Source organism: Zonotrichia leucophrys, chromosome 3 (genome assembly GCF_028769735.1).
Source record: "Zonotrichia leucophrys gambelii isolate GWCS_2022_RI chromosome 3, RI_Zleu_2.0, whole genome shotgun sequence".
Classification (NCBI taxonomy): domain Eukaryota; kingdom Metazoa; phylum Chordata; class Aves; order Passeriformes; family Passerellidae; genus Zonotrichia; species Zonotrichia leucophrys.
The window spans coordinates 6,697,157-6,718,055 of NC_088172.1; the positions used below are offsets into that span (position 1 = coordinate 6,697,157).

Below are 20,899 nucleotides of genomic sequence, written 5' to 3' on the forward strand. Positions count from 1 at the left end.
AATGGCAGGGAGATGAGGACACCTTGATCAGTCAGGGACATCAAAATCTCAACTTCTTCAGGGAATTCACTACTATGTCTCCTAGTGTTCCTTATTAATCAAGTGAATTATCTCTAAAATAATCTCTCTAACCCATACTGCAAATACATTACCTCCCACCATCAGTGCCTAGATTAACATTTTGGGCTTGCCCGTGTGATGACATGGAAGGAGCATGGGGCAGGGCAGCAGGCAGTGCTTGGCAGATGGGTGAGCTGAGCAGCACCAAGCACACATGGCTCTGCCCATGTCCCAGAGCCTCCCACTTGCTGGAAGTGTATACAGATGATGCAGGAACGTCTCCCACGCCTATCTCTGGAGTTTGTGCAGGATGAGGTTGCAGGACTTGACCAAGAAGAAGAGGCTCAGGAGAAACCTTACCACTCTCTTCAAACTGACTGAAAGGAGGCTGTAGCCAGATAGGGATCGGACTCTTCTCCCTGGCAACCAGTGACAGGAGGAGAGCACATAGACTTAAGCTGCCTCAGGGGAAATTTAGGTTCTACATTGGGCAGAAATTCTTCACAGAGAGGGTGATTAGATTCAGAATGGACTGTCCAGGGAGGTGGTGGAGTCACCGGACGTATTTAAGGAAAGACTGGACATGGCACTTAGTAGCCACGGTGCAGCTGACACGGGGGTGTTTGGTCATAGGTTGGGCTCAATGATACCATAGGTCTTTTCCAACCTATTTGATTCTGTGACTGTAAGGATTCTGAGCAGGGATGCTTGTAATGGTGCCCTCTCGGTGCCGCTGCCGGGCACACCCGGCCACTCCACTCGCCCACCGCGGCGCCCCGCAAGCCAGGGGCAGCGCCTCGCGGGTGCACGGCTCCCACGGGCGTCTCTCGGGACAGCAGGGCCGGGGCGAGCGGTGGCGACGCTGCTCAGACCCGCCGGTGAGCCCGCAGCGCCCGGCTATGCCCGCCGGCGCGGGGGTGCCAGCGGCACGGCCGGGCTCGGGAGCGGGCCCGGGCGAGCGCGGAGGCCCCGGCGGCCCCGGCGGCCCGTGACCGGGCGCGTCAGGTGACGCGGGTCACGCCGCCTCCCCGCCCGCCCCGCCGGCAGCTGCGCCGCGCTCCGCCAGCGCCGTGCGGGGGGAAGGAGGGGAGCGGCGGCGGGCGCGGCGCCAGCGCGGGACCTGCGCCCCCCGCGCCCCGAGCCTGCCGCAGGCAGAGGGGCCGGGAGCCCCGCCAGGAGCGCGGCCGGCATGAGCCAGGTGCCGAGGAAGCTGCCGGAGGAGGAAGAGGGGGACGAGGAGGAGGAAGAGGAGGAGGAGATCGTGGGCTTGGCGGGTTACGCCGACGGGGCCGAGTCCTTCTCGGACGGCGACGCGGAGAGCGGCGGCGATGAGGCGTGTGAGTACCGCTCGCGGCGGCCGCAGCGGCACCGGGGGCGGCGGGAGCGGCGGGGCGGTGGCCGCGGGGCTGCGGGGGCCGCGGATGGGGCTTGGGCTGGGGCTGCTCCCGGAGCGCCGAGGGGAAAGCGCCGGGCTCGGAGGGGGCTGCGGAGGAGCGGCCGGCAGCGAGCGCGGGTGTGGAGTGAGGCGGGGCAGGGGCCGGGGTGAGGCCGGGACGGTGGCGGGGGACGCAGGGCCGCCGCCAGGAGGTGAGGTTTGGCGGCCCGCGGATGTGGGTCAGGGAGGAGGCGAGGCGCCCCGCGGGTTTTGGGACACGAGGGGAGCCGGGGCCAGCGGTGCGGGGAAAGACGAGGCGTCCAGAGGGAGGGCAGGCCCAAGTGGGGACGGGGCTGGGCGCTGGGAGGCCAGGCGGAGCGAGGATGCTGCGGAGGTGCCGTGGGAAGGGCCGGGACGGGGACGGGGTGCTCGGTGGGTCAGAGGGTGCAGGGAGCTCTGAGGAAGGAGCAGGGCAAGGCTGACAGGTAGCAGGAAACGTTGGGAAAAGAGGGAGGAGGCAAAGGGAGTGCAGGCAAAGTGTGTGTGTGTGTGTGTGTGTGTGATTTCTCATCAGTATTCTTCCAGTCTGGGGTGAGAGTTATTAGTTATTGGAGGCCACAGCTTGATGATGTGCCCCGAGTGTGCCAGGGTGGGGGGTTGGGTGTCACGCTATAAAAGGCAGCGGCCACACGCAGCTCTGTGTCCGGGGCTGCTCCGCAGCTGCGAGTGTCAGTCCCACAGTGGCAGGCTCTGCTAAATGTCCGTCTGTCTGTGCCTGTGGGGAGCCGCCTTACTCACTGCATGTCCGTGTCAGTAGGGATGGTGATGCTGAGAAGGACGGGCTTACCAGGAAAAGCAGTCTCATTCAGTAGAAAAAGGAAATGCCAGCTCAGAGCCTGTTGCGTTCATTCAGAGCCTGAATTCATTCTTCTGAGACATATTTCACAAAGGAGCTTGGAGAACTCTCAGTATCACAGGATAAAAAAAGAAGTGCTTTTTTATAAGAGCATAATAAAAAGGCCACATGCTTTAAGTCTATTTCGATATTAGCGTGCAGAACTCTTCTCCTTAAAGGCCCAGTCCTCCAGGCTGCCATGGAAGGTGCTGCACTGACTAATGTAATTTTGGGGAGTGGAGGAGGGTCAGTGCTTTGAGTATAAGCCTTCATGGTTAAAGCTATAGGAATGTTGGACTGTAAAGGCTGTAACTGAGATTAAATAAAGTCTTACTTGAACCTGCTAAAGAATTGCCTTTATTTTGATGCAAAGAGGATAAATTTTAATGTGATTCTTTAGTGCTACACTAACTTGGTGTTTTCTGTAGAGGACTAACCCATATACTGTCTTCAGACAAATTCATTTGGATATTTTTGAATAGAAACTTGTTAGACTGCTAAAAATTGCAATTGCTTCTTTACAGTAATACCAGAATATTGTGCTTAACAGAAAAAAACCTTTACATCTGAATAGCAGAAGTCAGTCCATGCAGAGACTATTCTACACAGGATTAAAACAATCTGGACATTTTGACTGTCCAGATTCCCTGGTTTTCTGTTTCATTTTGAATTCTCCAGAGAAAGAGGCAGACAGCATCTGAACTGGAGGGGGTTGGGATTTGGGTCTGTGTTTTGTATAACACTGGGCTACAGGGCAGGGGGCTTTCCCCTTTTTTTTGTCCTTTCTTCCTGGCTCTGTATGGCAAGTAGTCCAAAATTCAGTGTCACTGCCTCCACTTTTCCACAAAGAAAAAATGAAAAGGGCAATATAAGAAGAACAGTTTCAATGCATGGCTGTTGGCAGTAAAGAGAGAAGGCAGGCTTAAAAGTAAAAGCATAATTTCTTCTTGTAAGTATGCAGAAGATTTCAAAACTTCACATTGGTCATCCCTCACCCTATACTGGGTTAGTGTCTCCAGCTTCAGGGCTGAAACCATGGCTCTTGTCTTTTGTTTACACTTAGGGTCATATTCAGGGACCTTAAAACGCTTGAATTTACATAAAGCCTAGTCATATTTTTTATAGATGCAATTTAAAAGTGTTTAGAAGCAGGAAAGCTCTCTGCAGAGTGTCCCAAGGAAGTGGCTTTAAGACGTACCCCTGCAGAGTGCTGCACTTGCGGCAGCGTGGGACCTGATCTTCTGGAAGAGACACTTCTGAGTTTTTTCTGTAGCCACAAGAATTTCTTTCCACCAGGTGTTTCTGCGATGTCTATGAGCTCCCAGTAGCTGAACACCCTTCTTCATAGCATACAGGCTTTTTCTGTTAACTCTTTAGTTTCAGGCCATCTGTTAGCGTTGAGGATGTTCAGTGTTTTGTAAGGGCATTGTCTTGACAGCAGTCCAAAGTGCTGCAAATACCACAGTCACAGCAGTACTGGAAATGCTACAGGAATAATGGCTTTGAAGGTAAGAGCAGAAAGTTTGGATTGAACTGCTACCTCTCCTTTACGCAGAAATGGTTAAAACTTAATATAACTGAATTAGTGGGGAAAAAAAATCATCATTAGCTGTATTAGTTCAAACCTAGACTAAGAGGCTTGTTACCTTGCAGTTGGTAACATGAGCAAAATAATTCCTTTTGGCTTTATGTTACTTGAGCAGATGAGCTGTGATGTTTCATTTGTATGTTTGAAAGCTGGTGGGATGTACAGAACGAGGCATCCCCATCCCATATGCCCACAAAGCATGGGTTGTCACCTGCTTTGACAATTAATTGCAGTTGATCTGTTACTCAGGATAGGCTTCAAAAACTGCTTTAGTTATCTCTGTATATCTAATGGCATAAAGGAGATACTAAAGTATTCATTGTGGACTGGTGAGACAGGCTGGGAGTGCTGCATGCTGTTCTCAACTCCTGGGAGCTGTGCTCTTCTGCATGTTGCAATGCATGCAAAACACTCCGTAGGCAAGGACACAGCTGTGGTTAACAGAGGTTCTGTAAGGAATGGAGTGCTTTTCTGGGGGAAAGTGCTTTTAGGTTTGTTGAGTTAAATTTGTGAATACTTCAAAGGAATGGCCTCTAACCAGCATGGCTTCTGTTCTTTATGGCTGCTTAGTTGAAACATGAAGGACTGTTGATATGCATTAGAGACTGGCATTTTAAAACATTTACTGTTTGCAAAAGTGAATGAAGCAGGAAATGTGTGGCATCTCACAATAGGGAAAATTATCTTTCCCGTTATAGAACAGAGAAGAGTTTAGTGTTTCTCTTGGGCATATTATGATCTCACTCAGTAACCTAGTCTGGGAAGTTGCAGTGATACATCTACTGGCATTTCTGTGGCAAATTAAAAAAGGAGTTGTCATGTACTCCTGCAGAGGAATGTGGGCAGGCAAAGCATCGTCCAATTCCTTTACATATAAGGTAATCTCTTAACTCTCTCTGGGAGGGAAGTGCTGTAGAAGCCTTGCTGTCTCGTCAGGTTTGGATGATACTCTTACATTTCCCTGTCTTTGAACTGGCAGGATTTCAAAAGCTAAGTAACAGTCCTACTAGCAGAAGAGCTTCATTCTTATCGCTAATTCTGTTTGCAGTTGCAACTGTATTTTTTTTAGTATGGCTTTAATAGAAAGCAATTTCCTGCTATTAAGCATTACAATCAGTAAAAATCTAACAGCCTGGAATAATTTAATACCACAACGTAAAAACTCCCAAATGATTTAAAATATTTCTTCAGATATGTGTGGGGTTTTAGGTTGTTTCTCAAGAAAAGGGAGTTAGGTATGTAGCTTGTCCTCTGGTTGTCTCATCAGTGGTCAGAATCTTGGAAACTGCTGTCCACCTTCAACCAAGTCTGAGCAAAAGACATCTCAAAGGTTATTAAGTTCCCACAAGTTTGAGGAAAACTGGTATTCCAAAGAGAGGAGAAAGCTAAATGAAGTGTCCTCAGAAGGACAAGTGAGCAGTTTTGTGCGTTCACTGTGGCAGCAGCTGGCAGACGGGTGCACACAGTGTAGCCAACTGAAATGTGCTGAGCTCCAGATCAGCCACAGCATGTCATATCTATTATTTGGAGGAGATGTCATAAGACATACAGGAGGAAGTTGGTGTTTTTGTGGTGGGAAGAGGAAGGGGACACAAAGTACAAATCCATGGTAGATGAGACTTTGTAAGTTCAGTTGCATACAGAGCAAATGGGAGGCTTTTTATTTTTTTGAAGCATGCAATAAAGCCTCAACTTGAAGCCTGTTCTTTACATGTTTTTATAAAGTCTTGACAAAGCTTTGAATAAATTATTTTCTCTTCTCATGGCAAAAAAGCAGAGTGAGATGGAGTGTACACCATTGACTCTTGCATATTTGGTTTGGTTTATTAACAAGGCTGTACTCCCAAAACATAAAATATCTTTACATCATCTTAGAGCAGATGTTTATTATTCTTCTGGAGTTGTGAAGTATTGTAGGCACATTTCTCCCAGCCACAGGAGTGCTACCTCTGTTCAAGATGATGGGAAGAGTAGAGGAGCACGTTAACCTCAGTTTCTTAGTTCGTAAATTTGTTGTGTGTAGATCAGCAGAAGCGGCCATTGCTGTGTTTATTGGATGAGATTCTTACAGAGTTACCTATCCCTGTTCTGTCTGAAAGTGTTTCCCCTGTGCACATGTTCCTGCCTTGCAGTGTTCGTGTGTGATAAATGACAAGAACACAGTAAGGGGTAATACCTGCCATGGTTTTTCAATTGCATTTGAAATGGACAGGATCCCTTGGATAATGAGTTGAAAACTTCTTCAGTCACTGGTGACACGGACCTGCACTGAGTGGCACAACCTCTCACAAGCCAGTAGATGGTGCCAGGAGATGTTTTATGCTAACACTGCAATATCTTCAGTTTGAGAAGCCCTGCTTCTCGGTCACTCAAATTTGGGAGGCACAAACAGACCTGGACACAGTTCTGTACCCTCCTGGCAGACATACCCTGCTCCTTTGGTTCTGAAAGCTGTGAATGAGGCTTCAGGCACACAAGAAGATGCAAGATGTGGTCACCACCTAGGTGCAAAACGTGCTCCTAGGCAAAGGATTCCTTTAAGCTTTCCATCTTCTTTTGGCTGATAATGTAATAAATTTTCAGGTTCAAACTGTTACTGAGATTTCTTGTTTTGCATTTTAATATTTTGGGAGTAAAGCTGACCACATATGCAGGGCATATTCAGGAATGATGCGTGTGAATAAATGTGTGCCAGATAAGTTTTGCAATTCAAAACTTATCCCAGCAGAAAAAAGAAATGCAATTATGTTGTGCTACAAAGTATGATCTGAATAGTCTGTGGTGCAGTGGATAGAAGGTCTACCAAACCCCACTGGATAGTATGTTTAGCCTGTTGTGTGATCAGTATTTTAAACCTGACCTCTCTGTACTCTGAGTTGTACTCTGTGGGTTTAGCACTGAAAACTCCTTTTTTTGTGCTGCTTGTATTTGACACTGCAGAGTCACAGAGGTGTTTCAAAGCTTTTTACATATAAGGCAGTGCCATTTCACCTCAGCACCAAAGGACATTTCAAAGTTATAGGCCAGCTAGATGCAGCAATTTAGACATCTTTGGGTGTTTTGATTAGAGATAACCTGAAGCTAAAGTGTGTCCAGGAATGGATAGCTATACATTCATGTCCTTACAGATATAACAGCATAGTTTACTGTTGGAACCACTTGATGCTGATATAACTGCATCAGCACCAGAAAAAATAGTGCCAGTTTCAAACTGGAGTAGGTAACACAATGAAACCCCTGTGTTCCCAGGCCTTTGTTTTGCAAATAGGCAGATGATATGCTGTAATCTTATTTATTGGATAACAAACCTTTACAGATTGTAACACGAATTGCTGAGCAGCAAGTGAAATCCTAAGCACCTTAGGAAAGGACTCCTCATGAGCTCAGTAAGCAGTTGCTTACTCAGTAAGCAACATAGAAGCCCTGTGTGCCTGCTGAGTTGAACTCTTCCTGTAGCTCCTTGCATGTGTGATTTCATTATTAGTTTATTTATTGGTTGATTGATTTTAGAGAAAGGCAGCCCTCAGGTAGAAAGATCATGCAGAGGTACTTAACAGAGTCTTACCTTGTTCTTCCAGCATTGTGATGTAGCTATCTGCTGGAAAGGGTATTTGTTATCAGATGATACTCTTTTAAAGGAGAATATATGTGGCATAGTGTTAATTAGAGTAAAATTAGGTATTTAAAGATGTCTATGTGTGATAACAGATTTTTCACATACAAACAGAGCAGTCAAACCTTCTGCAGTTTGTCTTGGAGGTGAGAAGTAGATTTTCTGATAGTATACCCTAAGGGGCAAATAATTAAAGTCAAAATGCCTGTAGCACTGCTCTCTAAGCCTAAACATTGGATACATTTGCATAAATTAATATAAAAATTTCATGAAAATAAATATCAAATGCATGTTATCTGGCAGTTACTAATTATATTGCCATAGTATATTCCTTTTCTTCTTGTGTGATTTTATTCAGTTTTGGATTTCAATGATCCCTTCAGTACTGAAGTTAAGCCAAGAATCCTACTCATGGGATTGAGAAGAAGTGGAAAGTCTTCCATTCAGAAAGTTGTCTTTCACAAAATGTCGCCGAATGAGACTCTCTTCTTGGAGAGCACAAACAAGATCTGCAGAGAGGATGTTTCCAACAGCTCCTTTGTCAACTTTCAGATATGGGATTTTCCTGGGCAAATTGACTTCTTTGACCCTACGTTTGATTATGAGATGATTTTCAGAGGCACTGGAGCACTGATATTTGTTATTGATTCTCAGGTAAAAAAAGGGGCTTTAAGCTATTTTTTTCTTCCTTCAGCAATAGACAAATGGGAGGGTTTTTCAAAGCAAATAAATAATCTACATCACAAACACACATTAAAAGAAATCATTAAAACTTGAAGAGCAGCTTGGCTATTTTTAATCTCTCCCTGCAGTGTGTTTGGAAGTTAACTAATTTGTTTTAACATCTCAAGGTTCTTGCTCAGATTCGTAAGTGCTGACAGCATGAGATTGGTGCACATGCTGGATGTAGGCTCAGGCTTCTACTTTTAAAACATTAAAAAATCAAGCTGCTGTTGAGCTGTAGTACTATTTAAAAATAAGTATCATTAAGTATAATATATATTTTTAAGTACTTTCCCAAGTTGTAGCTCTTCTTTTTCCTTTATTAGGATGATTATATGGAAGCATTAGCTCGGCTGCATCTTACTGTGACCAGAGCTTATAAAGTGAATCCAGATATCAACTTTGAAATCTTTATCCATAAAGTGGATGGTTTATCTGATGACCATAAGATTGAAACACAGAGGGATATTCACCAGAGGGCAAATGACGACCTTGCAGATGCTGGATTGGAGAAGATTCACCTCAGGTGAGAAAAGTTGCTGTGCAGTGAATGCTAAAGAGGAGAGCAGCTTATTTGACAAGTTACTATTTTCTGTCCTCTTGAACTAGCAGGCAACATGCTTTTGATATATGAAGGATAATCAGAGACCCTGTATTTGACCTGAGCCAAAGTATCCTATTTCTGATTGCTGTTTAGAAGGGAAAGATGGAGAGCTGCTTAATAACACATGACAAACATGCCAGAATACTATCAGGTTTTGCTGCAGTTGCTGTCTTGAAATAAGTTGACTTGGACAGTGACAACAACCAGTAGAGTTCCAGGCCATGGAGTGTGTATGGCACCACATCACTTTGCCTCCTTTGAAAGCCCTGTGCCACTCACTCATCCTCGCTGCTGCAGCCTGCTCAGAGCCGCTTGGGAAGACCTGTGCTGTAGCTTTGCCTTGTGTCCTCTGGTAAAATGGGTTAATGTAGTAAATGGTGACAAGTAGAGGACTTTGCAGGCTGGGAACCAGAGGACATCAAGTTGTCATGGCTTTCTGAGCACTTTAAAGCCAAATATATTAAAATGAGAGGCCTGATCCATGAACATGCCAGCTCTTTAGAGCTCTACTCCATCACTGCACTACTGCATCACTACTACTCGACTGCATCACCGCACTGATAAATGGGTCCACAGCTTTCAAAAAGTAGATCACAATAGGCATACTCAGTAACACTCCTCTGAAATTTGATAAATATTTTTGTAAGAATACTCCTCTCCTGAAATTTGATAAATATTTTTGTAAGAATACCAGTGTGGGAGTTGCATTAAAAAGTTCTACATTGAGTTCTAGATTTCACTGTTCAGGCTGGGGGTTTTTTTAGTATAGAGATAAAGTCCTGTGTTTCAATCATATCATGACTTTTGATCACAGGGGGTAATTGCATTAGTGTAGGCACTTACTGTCTGACAATATTTTATTTCACTCATATTGTGAAAAGTACATCATGTTCACAGTATGTGGCTAAAAGGAAAATGTGGTGACATTTTTTTCCAGCTTTTATCTGACAAGCATATATGATCATTCTATATTTGAAGCATTTAGCAAAGTGGTACAGAAACTGATTCCACAGCTCCCAACACTGGAAAACCTGCTTAACATCTTTATTTCAGTAAGTACTTCCTATGTCCTTTGTCTGTAGATCTGGCTGTGTCCAACATGCATGTTTAGATACTCTATTCACTGCCTTCTTAAGAGATCATGAGCAATGTGAACTCTCAGAGAAATGATCAGAACTTAGTTGAAATGCACCCCCATGCAGCTTGGCCTCACTTCCATGTCTATTAGACAGCATTGATGAGCTGCTGAGATACTCAGAGTATTTCCTGAGTCACATGAAGTGGGTTAGCTGCCATCACTTTTCTGCTTGTAGCATCAGTCTGAATGTTGCAAAAGTCTGTGCTGCATGTATATGTTGAAGTTGCACTTAAACCTTCTATGACTAAATATTTAAAGGAACATTATCTAGTCTGACCTCATATGGGGAGCTGTCTGTAGTGGTTCCCAGAATTAATTTTATTTTGTATTGGAAAGTTTACTGAGCTTAAGAAAATCATCTTATGTCATGAAATTTTTAGACATGGATTCCTCCACAACTTTCACCACTTCCATAGTTACTTTGAAGGCCAGTTAGGGAGTTTTGTGTATCTAGTGGTTTGTTACCACTGGGGAAGAAATTGTTTGCTCCACTCTTCCTGGTATGTCTGATCTCTTCCTTTCCTTCGTACTGGCTCTGACACTCACTTGTTCCCTCATGGAGTTACTATACCATGCACTTATGCACTGCTTCATTTAGTTAAAAGCAGGTGATGGAGGAATCCAACATGCTCTTGTTCTGACACAAGGTAAGAGATGGAAACATGGGGCAGTGAGTGAAGAGGAGCACAGGGAGTAATTTGTGAAAAGGGGAAACTCCCTGTTTTAGTGGTTGTTGTATCAGGTCATAGTTGCTCTGAAAACTGCACCCTTTCTCATAATATTCTAATTTTGTGCTTAGCATCCAGCACTCATTTCTGAAGCTTCAATTTCCGAGCAAGATACTTTATTGTGTCTTCTTGTGATTTTGACATAAGAAATTATTTAATATCATTCAACAGCTTGTAAGATAAAATTAGACTTCATGGATTCTCAGTGTGGAAATGGAGAGAGATAAAAGTTGGATGTGATAGGGAAAGCTAGGAATAGAGGAAGGTCATTCCAAAATTATTCCCTTAATTAAACAGCACATTTATATAGTGTCATAATTAATAGTTTGCTACAAAGACCTGTTTCTTCCAAAACAGCTAGACTGTATACCAGTTATTATCATGTAGTCTCAAAACTCCATGGCAGAAAGTTAATGAAGAAATGATGACAACAATTCTAGAGCAATTAGATAGTGGTTTTGGCTCACAGTCTTTCAGAGAAAGCTAGCTGAATAATAGTCTTCCCTGTGCCAGAGTCACTCCAGTCACTCTTTGTGAGTCAGATCTCTGTATGGAGTCTCCTCACTGTTTGGAGTTGGTGAAGGGTTTGTGCAGAATCTCCACATGAGCTGAGCACAGGCAGCTTCCTGAATGACTGATAACAATTGCTCATGTGTCTGGAACACCCAGCTCCAATCACACCTACAATATCAGGTATAGTTTGTAAGGAAGAAAAAGTATTTCAAACAAATGGGATGTCCAGAAAAGTGAGGGAAGTGTGCTATTTCCCCTCTTCAGTATGGGAAAAGTCTCAGACTCTTTCTTTGCTCCAGTTTCTAAATGACCTAGGGCCATGTGTAGCTGCATCACTTTGTCCTCAGTATGCTTGCTGTTTTTACAAGTATCTTCTGTCTGCAGAGAGAGAGACTCAGAATGATTATTTGCAACCACAGGAAGATTAAGTAAGCATCGTTCTCCTGCATACAATTAGTTAGGGGGTGCCTCTTTACCTTGGCAACTTAGTAGGAACAAATTTTGGCATGGTTTTTGTCACGCCTTATCTCAGGAAGCCCATGTGTTGGATATCAGGGCGGGGGTGTGTTCGTGTTCTACTTTTCAGTTTCAGCGCATTCACGAGGAAGTGCTTTCATTTATGCCACAGAGACTTCCAACACAAAAAGCTGACAATTACAAAAATAGATCTGTGATCACTCTTAAGTTCACAGCAGGTTTTTTCCCCAGTTTATAACGCCACAGTGTGTGAGCATGTTTGAGGATCCATCAGTGTGATAATACTGCTTCTGCATTCTTTAATGTAAGGGCTTGTAAGTCATTAAATAACTGGCACTAAAAATCCACGTTAATCTTATCTGATAACACATCAGCTTCATATAGAAGGATGCCTGTTTCTTAATTACTGTGACCTTATTAACCAATCAAGATGTGTGACATAGGAAAGTGTATTGTAATTTGAGGTTGTTTGGTCTGTTTTGAGGGATATTAAAAAGTACGTATTAAACCAAACAATTATTATAGTAAAAATAAAATTATATACAGTTTTGATCATTTAATGATTTAAATTTTGTAATCTGTAAATTCAAATGTAGTGATAAAAATTAATTCGCGAAATCTGCTGTGTGATGTAATGCCTGTTTAAATAATTGTCCAAAATTCATTGCTAACTGGATGTGACTGGCAATATCCTCTTAAGTTCTTTTGAGAGTTGCTTTTTAGGGCCAAATTCTGGCTTACTTTCATACATTAAAGACAGAAAAAGATAGGCCTGCTTACCTGTCCTAGGATTGGAGGAATACTACCACTTTTACGGAACCTATTCTATTTAAGGATTAGATGTCTTCTACATCATCACACCCCGTATAGTTGAGAGACATGGTTTGAATTTCAAGTACCTCATGGTTTTTACCTATCCAAAATAAAATCTCATATATTCATTGCAGATTTTTCACAATGGCTCTCTTGGTTCAGATTAACCATGGAATATTCTTACATCAATTCAGAATGACTTTAGCACATGTTGCATCTTCTCTGCAGACTGTAGGGTTGTGGCAGGGAGAACTGGTGTTTTTTCAGGCTCTGCTCTCATTTAATCAATGCCAGCCTTTCATTCACTAAGGAACCCACCAGTTCCAGTAACAGAAACAGTTGATTTCTTATTGTAATTTTCCCTAAGCAGTAATGATGTAATGTCTCTTTGAACATTACTTTTAATCCACCTTTTCCTGGTTTTAATGACTTTTTATTACTGTTTCTATAATTTCTGTTTGGGTTCTTTTGTGGGCTAGGGGTAGCAGGTGGAGGGTGGAGTGTTGAGTAGTTTCCACACAAAAATTCTGGGAAATCCTTTGACTTTTTGGTTACAGTTGTACTAAAAACCCTGGCAGATGAAATATTGGAAGGCATGTGGGTGAATTTAGTGGTTACTGCTCCTGGCAGTCCATGCATTTCACAGAGGTTTCTGTTACCATACAAGTTCTAAAGAAGCAAATACATGCAGTTTCTCAGCAGGTCCTACCACAATGGATCAGTTGCAATTGAAAACAAGCATAGTTTAAGAGACCAATTTCTGCCCTTAACCAGCAGGTGTAACTGCTGGCATGGCAGAATGTCTGAAGACGTTCTTGGCAAACGTTCAGAAAACTTTCTGAACTGTCACTGCAAGTACAGGCAGGCTGCAGCACCTAGAGCTCTGAGATTAAAAAATCACTTCTCATTGTTAAATGTTATTATATTGTCACTCGCATCTTAATAATTTAAAGTGCATCTTATCTGTACAGCTGAAATCATTGCTATGTCTCTCTTTTTGTAATACAAAACTTGGCAATTGACTTCTCATGAATGACACTGCAGGGCTCAAGTTTCAGCTTCTTCTGTCTGAAATGACTTGTATTTTCAAATACAATTTTGGCCATGACTTATAGCTATGTACTTACATGATTTTTCAAAAGAACTCTTGTAATTAATCTTATTTGACAGCATCTGTTGAACTGTGTGAGGTGCTGTCAGAATTACTATTTAAAAAATAAAATTACAGAACTCCCATATGTGGCCAGAACAAGCAGCTTAAATATGCATACATTTTTGTTCTTTGTGCTCAAAGAACATAGACTCATAGAACCCTGAAGGCTGAAAGAGACCTTTAGAGATCAGCTGCTGCTCAGAGTCAGGCCAGTTACAGCAAGTTGGTTATTGCTGGGTCCAGTTCAGCTTTGTGCATTTGGAAAGATGGAAACACTACAAACTCTCAGGTCAGCGTGTTCCCAATCCTTCACCACTCTTCTGTTAATTTTTTTTTTCTTGTATCAAGTCAGAATTCCAGCCTGTGCCTTTTGTCTTCTGTCCTTCAGCATTGTAGCTCTGAGAAGAGCTTGGTTCTGGCTTCTCTGAACCCTTACATTAGTTATTTGTAGATAGCAGTAAGTCTTCTCTTCTTCAGGTTGAACATAGCCATTTCTTTGAGACTCTCCTTGTACATTCTGTGCTTCAGCCCATTTACCTAAGGTATCCACAGTGTGTGCTTTGTTTTTAATATTTTTTTATTACTGACTTACTGAAATAGGCCACTCAGAGAGTTTTTCTATTATGAAATACAAGAAATTCACCCCTATACTCTTTTATTACTAATGGATGTTTGCAGCCTTAGCTCTGTGTGCAGTGGTGGAGGAATGATGCCTCTTTAAGGAGAAAATGCCCAAAATACTGCTGGCCATTGTTCAATAGCATATCTAGTGTTGGAAATTTTTCTTCCTATTTCAGGAAATATGGAGAGCAGGAGAGTCACTTTAGTTACTTAACTATGTGTTAAACAGTTGACTTAGGAAAGAAGGAAGAAAAAATGGAAAAGTTCTGTAACTGTACAAAAGTGGTTTTTGGTGGTTACAGAACTACTGTGGCAGCAGTCCCAAACCCTGTTAAAATGGGAATTTCTGGAGACAGTTCAGTTGGATGGAGAAAATTGCTTGTCTTCCCATATAGATGGAAGAGTATTTCATAGCTTGTGCTTTAGCAATTCTGGGAAATTGCCCTTTTTTCATGCTGGGACAGGTGTGCAGGTGTAATCCTTTGACATCAGCCAGCAAGGCTACTGTTTTCAGTTAAGAAGTACACTTTTTTCTTCCAGGAAGCAGAGGCTTATGGCAGTTTACCTTATCTACACAAAGAGTAAGAGCTAGCATTCCTGGCTAGCTTCTCAGAGCTGTGAATACGATACATCTCCAGTGTGGAGAGTGTCTTAATCAGCTTGGCAGGATCACAGGAACACAGCTGTCATCATTGTAGCAAGCCTTAGCATTTTAAACATGGCTTTAACTACCAGTGCTGTGTGAAACCTGAAGGCACCATCACAACACTGTTCTCTCTCCTGTGATCCTAAAAGATGTTCTACAGAACCAGACACTAAAACAGCTACAGACTGCAATGGAAAAACTTCTTAATTTCCTTGGAAATCAGTTCCTGAGCAATACTGTCTTCTTTGTCCATCAGTGTTTTCTTTCTCTTGTTTCTATCTTCTCATATGCCCACTTAGAATAACTTTAGATTGCAGCTTTCTTTTATGGCTGTTGCTACAATTAAAACACCAAAATCTTGAACTTGGAAGATTTTTCTGCTCCCCCCTTGCCCTCCTTCATTTTCCACTTAAAAGAAATTTCTCCAGGTTGAGCAGTTTGGGAGTGTCACTATGTCATTATGTCTGCTCAGAGGCAGAAAGTATTGGAAGGTTTGTGAGCATTATTGTTTGCTACAAATACAACAGTGCTGTATGTACAGTTCTTTCAAAATGAGCTTGATTGCAATTTAATTTCTTTAGCCTAGGCTTTTTGTATAACAGGCAAGTAAGGGAACAGAAAAGCTTGGGGTTAATTTGAAAACATGGATTCCACTTTATTTTTCTTTTTTTCTTCTCTTGAATAGAATTCTGGGATTGAAAAAGCATTTTTATTTGATGTAGTCAGTAAGATCTATATTGCAACAGACAGCACTCCAGTGGATATGCAAACTTACGAGCTCTGCTGTGATATGATAGATGTTGTGATTGACATTTCTTGTATATATGGGTAAGTAAATTGTGAATGTTTTCCATAAAGCTGTGTACTGAGAATCTGAATAGCCTCAAAATTCCAGTGATGTGGATGAAACAATAATTAGAATGGGTAATTTGCTGGCAGGGGAGGAGATGGCTGGCTTCTGAGAGACTGATCCTTCTCAGAAACAAGCATTGTTCCCTGTTCAGTCTCTTCTATTTCTATGCTAATAATTTTATTTGGAGGAAGAAGTCAGAAGAAACCAACCTAAAATAAAAGGAAACCTCATCATTTTTTTCCCTAGGGATGAAATCAACAGAGGGACGCCTCCTGTTTTAAAAAGAAGTGGGGCCATATTGAGTTTTATTTAATAGCCAGTGGCCTCTAATAGCCTCAGAGAGTTGTTTCGCTCTCACTTCAGTTCTCTGTTTGTCCTCTATTCCCTTTATGACCTTTCTGGGTTTTTTCAATTTCCCCTTTTTGTACACTAGCAAGTGGAAATCTCCTGGGCTAACATGTACATCTGCTTGCAAGTTATGTGTTCAGTGGCTGGGCCCTTGGCCAAGTGTAGTGCCAGCCACTCCTGGGAAAGGCAGGGGCACATTAAGAATTAGTGCACTAAGATGCTGACATTTGGAGGCCAATGGGCTAGCTTTGCATTTGTACCACTGGTAGGCTTCTTGCTTTCTGGAAGGGGGTACAAGGGAGAGTCCTGGTGCACACGTGCAATAAGCACTGGAACAATAAACTTGAATACTTAACCTAAAATCTCTAAAGTTTGTATATTCTACCATATGTTTCAGATTTTGGAGTCATCACTTCAGTAGCTGTGTTAGAACTTGTTTTACAGAGGTATAAAATAAAGAATGCTGATTTTTGTAAACAGAAAGAATCTGCTGTGTAGTTCAAAAGAGTGTGCATTTAATAATTATGTGTACAACACCATTTGTGGGGCTCTTTATTTACAAAATATCATTCTGCCACTGTGCTTGTGTAGCCATTTAGCCTTTATCACCAGAGATCTGCTTGCCATTTTTTAGCTACAGACTAAAGATGATATTACAATTAATTTTTTGTCCTCTGTTCCTGGAGCATCTGTGGAAGTTGCCACTTTAATATGTTACTGAGACTAATTGTTCTGGGAGGTTGGTGATAAGAATCAATTTAACAATATCTGTGTGTGCATTCAGGAATGAGGATAAAATTACAATGTTACAATGATGTACAAAAACATAATGCAGTGATCATCATGACACAGCATCTGTGAAGGAGAAATCTCTTTTCATAATATGATGTTGCAAAAGCAAACATCTCATGAGGAAAGTCTCATGATGTCTTAAACTACCAGTCAGCTGCTACCACTCAAGCAAGGTTACTGGGTTTGGAGTTATCAGTACAGACCTACTGTTTCATATGTTTATGATAAGTCATAATATAAAGCACTGATTTAAAAAAAAAAGCAGCCTTGTGGTAAATGGGTGGTAACTTACTGAGGAAAAAATAAGGTTCCAGTTCAGGCACTTGACAATCAAACCACCTGATTTCTAGTCCCAGATCTAAGGTTTGGTGTGTGATGTGTTAAACAATTTAATCTCTTTGTCTTCTTAGTTTACTAGTGTGTAGTTTGAAGAAGAGTCTGCCTGAAAGATGAAAAGGAAGATTTCATAAAGTTTGAGATTCTTTGGTGAGAGAACCAATGTAGCAGTACTTTTGTTAACTAATCTGGTGTCTTTTCTTGTTTGTTTGTTTGAATACTGCTCTTTAGGCTTAAAGATGATGGCACTGGAACCCCTTATGACAAAGAATCAATGGCAATCATAAAACTGAATAATACAACTGTCCTTTATTTAAAAGAGGTGACAAAATTCCTCGCTCTTGTTTGTTTTGTCAGAGAAGAAAGCTTTGAGAGAAAAGGTATTTTTCCCTTTTCTAGTATTGCATTATTTTTCCCTTATATTAGTGAGTTAATGAATAACTGAGGTTGTCATTAGCTGATAAATTTCTAACTGCATCATAAATTGAGGTAAGTACAGCTTGATAAAGCTTATATAACATTTTTAAAGGGATGAAAGTACTTGTGCAGGCATTAAGATGGGATGAAATCCTAAACGTATTTGACAAATTTCTGATATGAAAGTATTTGAAAGTTTACATCCAATGCAGTAAAGCTTCCACCTGCAACTGTAGACTGTGTTAGTTTATATTGTCTGACACTGATTTGTACCTGTTGACACCAGCATACACATTTGGAACAGCTTGCCTGCCATAACCAAGGGAAAAATTTTGAAACTGACAGATAGAATGTTCTTGCTTTTCTTATATCTGAAAGCAGGCTTTTGAAAAATTGCATATTTAGGACCTAGTCTTATTTAGGAGTGCTTTAATTTTGCAGTTAAAGTGCACAACATTTCTTTGTCATCTTTCTGGTCAAAGTCAATACTGAGCCCTTAGTTCATGACCTCTCTGCCCACCAGTATGATGTTCACTGAGTTGCTGGTCTTTGTGACAAAACTCAGCAGTGGAAGAGCAAGCTGCCATCTGGGCTCGTGTGCCCCATCTTGTGATAGTAATTTCACCTGTCAGTGTTGGTGTGCTGTGAACACAGCACTTGTGCCATGTCTGCTGGGCTGTTTGACAGCCTGGTGAGCTTTTGATAGAATTTAAACTAGTCAAATGTCTCTTCCATACCTCTACCACCTTTATTGCATATGAGTGTTGGATGCAGTTGCTTTCTGTAGAAAGCATATGAAGTGTTATTTCTGCATACTTACTAAGAGCACTGTTTCAGAAAGACACCATGCTGAATAAACATCCCTTAGGGTTTGTCCATAACTTGTGTCTGCATAGCTGGGACACTTGGTAGCCTTCACTCTTCTGCAGTACGGCTCTGGTATTATAATGGAGGTGAGCTTTTTGTGCCTCATGAATTCCAAGGAATATTTTGCCTGAACTATAGGAAGATAGAAAACGGTTTCTGGAAAAAAAAACAAAGTGTAACATGGTCGATTTAAACCACTTAAAAATATTCATCTCCTCTTAGGGAAACTGAAATGGAAAATGCTGCAGTATTTCAGTTAAGAAAGCTTATGGCATTAATATTAAATGAGGTCATGAGCTCAGTACCAAAATTCTAAAATTGTATTGTGGTGTTACAGAATTGTAGTACTCAGTAAATCTTCCAATTGACTACCAATATGGCTTTACAGCTTTCCTGTGGGATTATATTCAGCCCACTAACACAGTAATGTTATCTGCCTGTTATGTAAGTCTCTAACCTAACAGCATGTCTATTGTGTTACTTTTTAATTACAGTGTAAGATGAAATACAGCTGGGTGAGATTTGGTAATAGTTCTATCAAGTATCCATTTCAAAGTTTATGTATTGTCAAAAACCAAATATTTCTTGATTAATAGAAGGTACTTATTTTTATCACAGTTATTCTGTGAAATAGATTTCCAAAGTGACACCATATTTTATGAAATATTTCAGTTTTTCTTCTAGAATACTGAGCACTTCTTCAATGCCCTTTATTAAATTAGGGATCTGTTATCTGCCAATGAACTTCTATTTGATTTCTCTTAAAACATACCACTATATATAGTAGCAGACATTGTATCAAGCTGTAATGCTTCCTGAATTATTTGTATGTCTCAAATGTGCTTTTGCTTAGCACAGAAAAAATTCCTGGACACTGAAAATGAGCTCCAGACAGAGAGTATGGTATTTCACTAAACACAGAATATAAGCAATGTTTTCATTACTTTATTTATATGAATGTCTTTATTAATATGTAAAACATTTCTGTCTCTGTAGGATTAATAGACTACAATTTCCATTGTTTTCGAAAAGCCATACAAGAAGTATTTGAAGTAAGAATGAAAGTAGTAAGATCTCGAAAACATCAAAGCCACCTACAAAAAAATAAAAGACCCACTCCCAATGGGACACCAAGAATGCCACTGTAACTGAGGTTTTCTGGCAATGTGGCAAGCAAAGTTTTCATGAAGTTGATATGACTTCTGCATCTCATTGCACTGAGGGAAGAGGAAAAAAAATGGGACTGATGTATTATATGAATTTTCCCTGAACGTTCAGAAAGCACTGTTGAAATATTTTTATCCAATCAGTTTTTTTCATATAGTGAGCACTTTGAGCAAAATGTTGTATATATAAACATTGAGGTGAGCACTTGTAAGAATTTTCTTAATATATGCTGTAAACCTTTTTCATGCCATATTAAGAAAAAACAGCTGTGACAGAAATACTGGGTACATAATTTGCACTTTTTCATGTTTTCCTTGTGGACTTGGACTTTGATAAACTTAGTTTTTATGGTGATTTTGATGCATGGTGTCAGGTAAAATGTATGCTGTAGTTTATATACCTGCTACAATCAAATTGGTTAGTAAACAATTAAGAAAAACTTGGTACAATGCCTTTTTAAATTTGTGACAGCTAATACCTAACATTCATACAGATCTAATTTCATATATTTTTCAATTTGTAAACTGAAGAATAATATTGAAGTATTACAGCAATAAGCACCTTACCAGGAATCGTAACTGGTAGGTAAATATTAGCTTTTATAAAACAGGCTTTTGGCCAAATTTCATCCGGAGTTCTCCTTAACACTGGTCATGCCCTCTCTTGGGTCTGGTTTTATTATTTACCTCAGCATATACCACTAAAATACCTTTCTATAAAGATGATTGTTTTGTAAAATGGCTCTATGTTGCACTGGTATTTTTATAAGGCTTCAGAAGAGTATGTTGTATCTGTACAGCTGGATTTACATTGCTAAGTTTGTGTTGAGAGCCTGCACGTGTACAGTTGGTGCAATGAAGAATCTGTATGTATTTCCACCCTGGCATTCTGATGTACTGATAAGTCATAAAGGTGTGAGCACTGGGTTCTGATTCCCTCTGTCAGGGGTACATCTGTGATTGAAATCAAGACGAGACCATTAAAATGAGGACTGGACAATCTACCTGCTGTAATAATCAGCGTACATCACTACTTTTTATTTTAATATTGAATATGAGCAGATTTACCCCAGGATCAGCCAGGACAGCAGAGGACTCTTCAAACCTAAAAAGAAGTAACGCTTTCCATGTTCTGTATTGAGTGGTTTTGTTTAATTAGTGATACAAAATTAT

The 20,899-nt window shown here is 41.2% G+C and overlaps 1 protein-coding gene across 1 annotated transcript; it reads left to right on the forward strand.

Moving 5' to 3' along the window:
- The first annotated feature begins 1,119 nt into the window (after positions 1 to 1,119).
- On the forward strand, positions 1,120 to 20,743 carry RRAGD (Ras related GTP binding D). Its single transcript, XM_064707306.1, has 7 exons — positions 1,120 to 1,397; positions 7,890 to 8,185; positions 8,581 to 8,780; positions 9,796 to 9,910; positions 15,633 to 15,775; positions 17,508 to 17,656; positions 19,557 to 20,743. The coding sequence occupies exons 1-7, from the start codon at positions 1,250 to 1,252 to the stop codon at positions 19,706 to 19,708; spliced, it is 1,203 nt and encodes a 400-aa protein (XP_064563376.1). The 5' UTR covers positions 1,120 to 1,249; the 3' UTR covers positions 19,709 to 20,743.
- Positions 20,744 to 20,899: the final 156 nt, after the last annotated feature.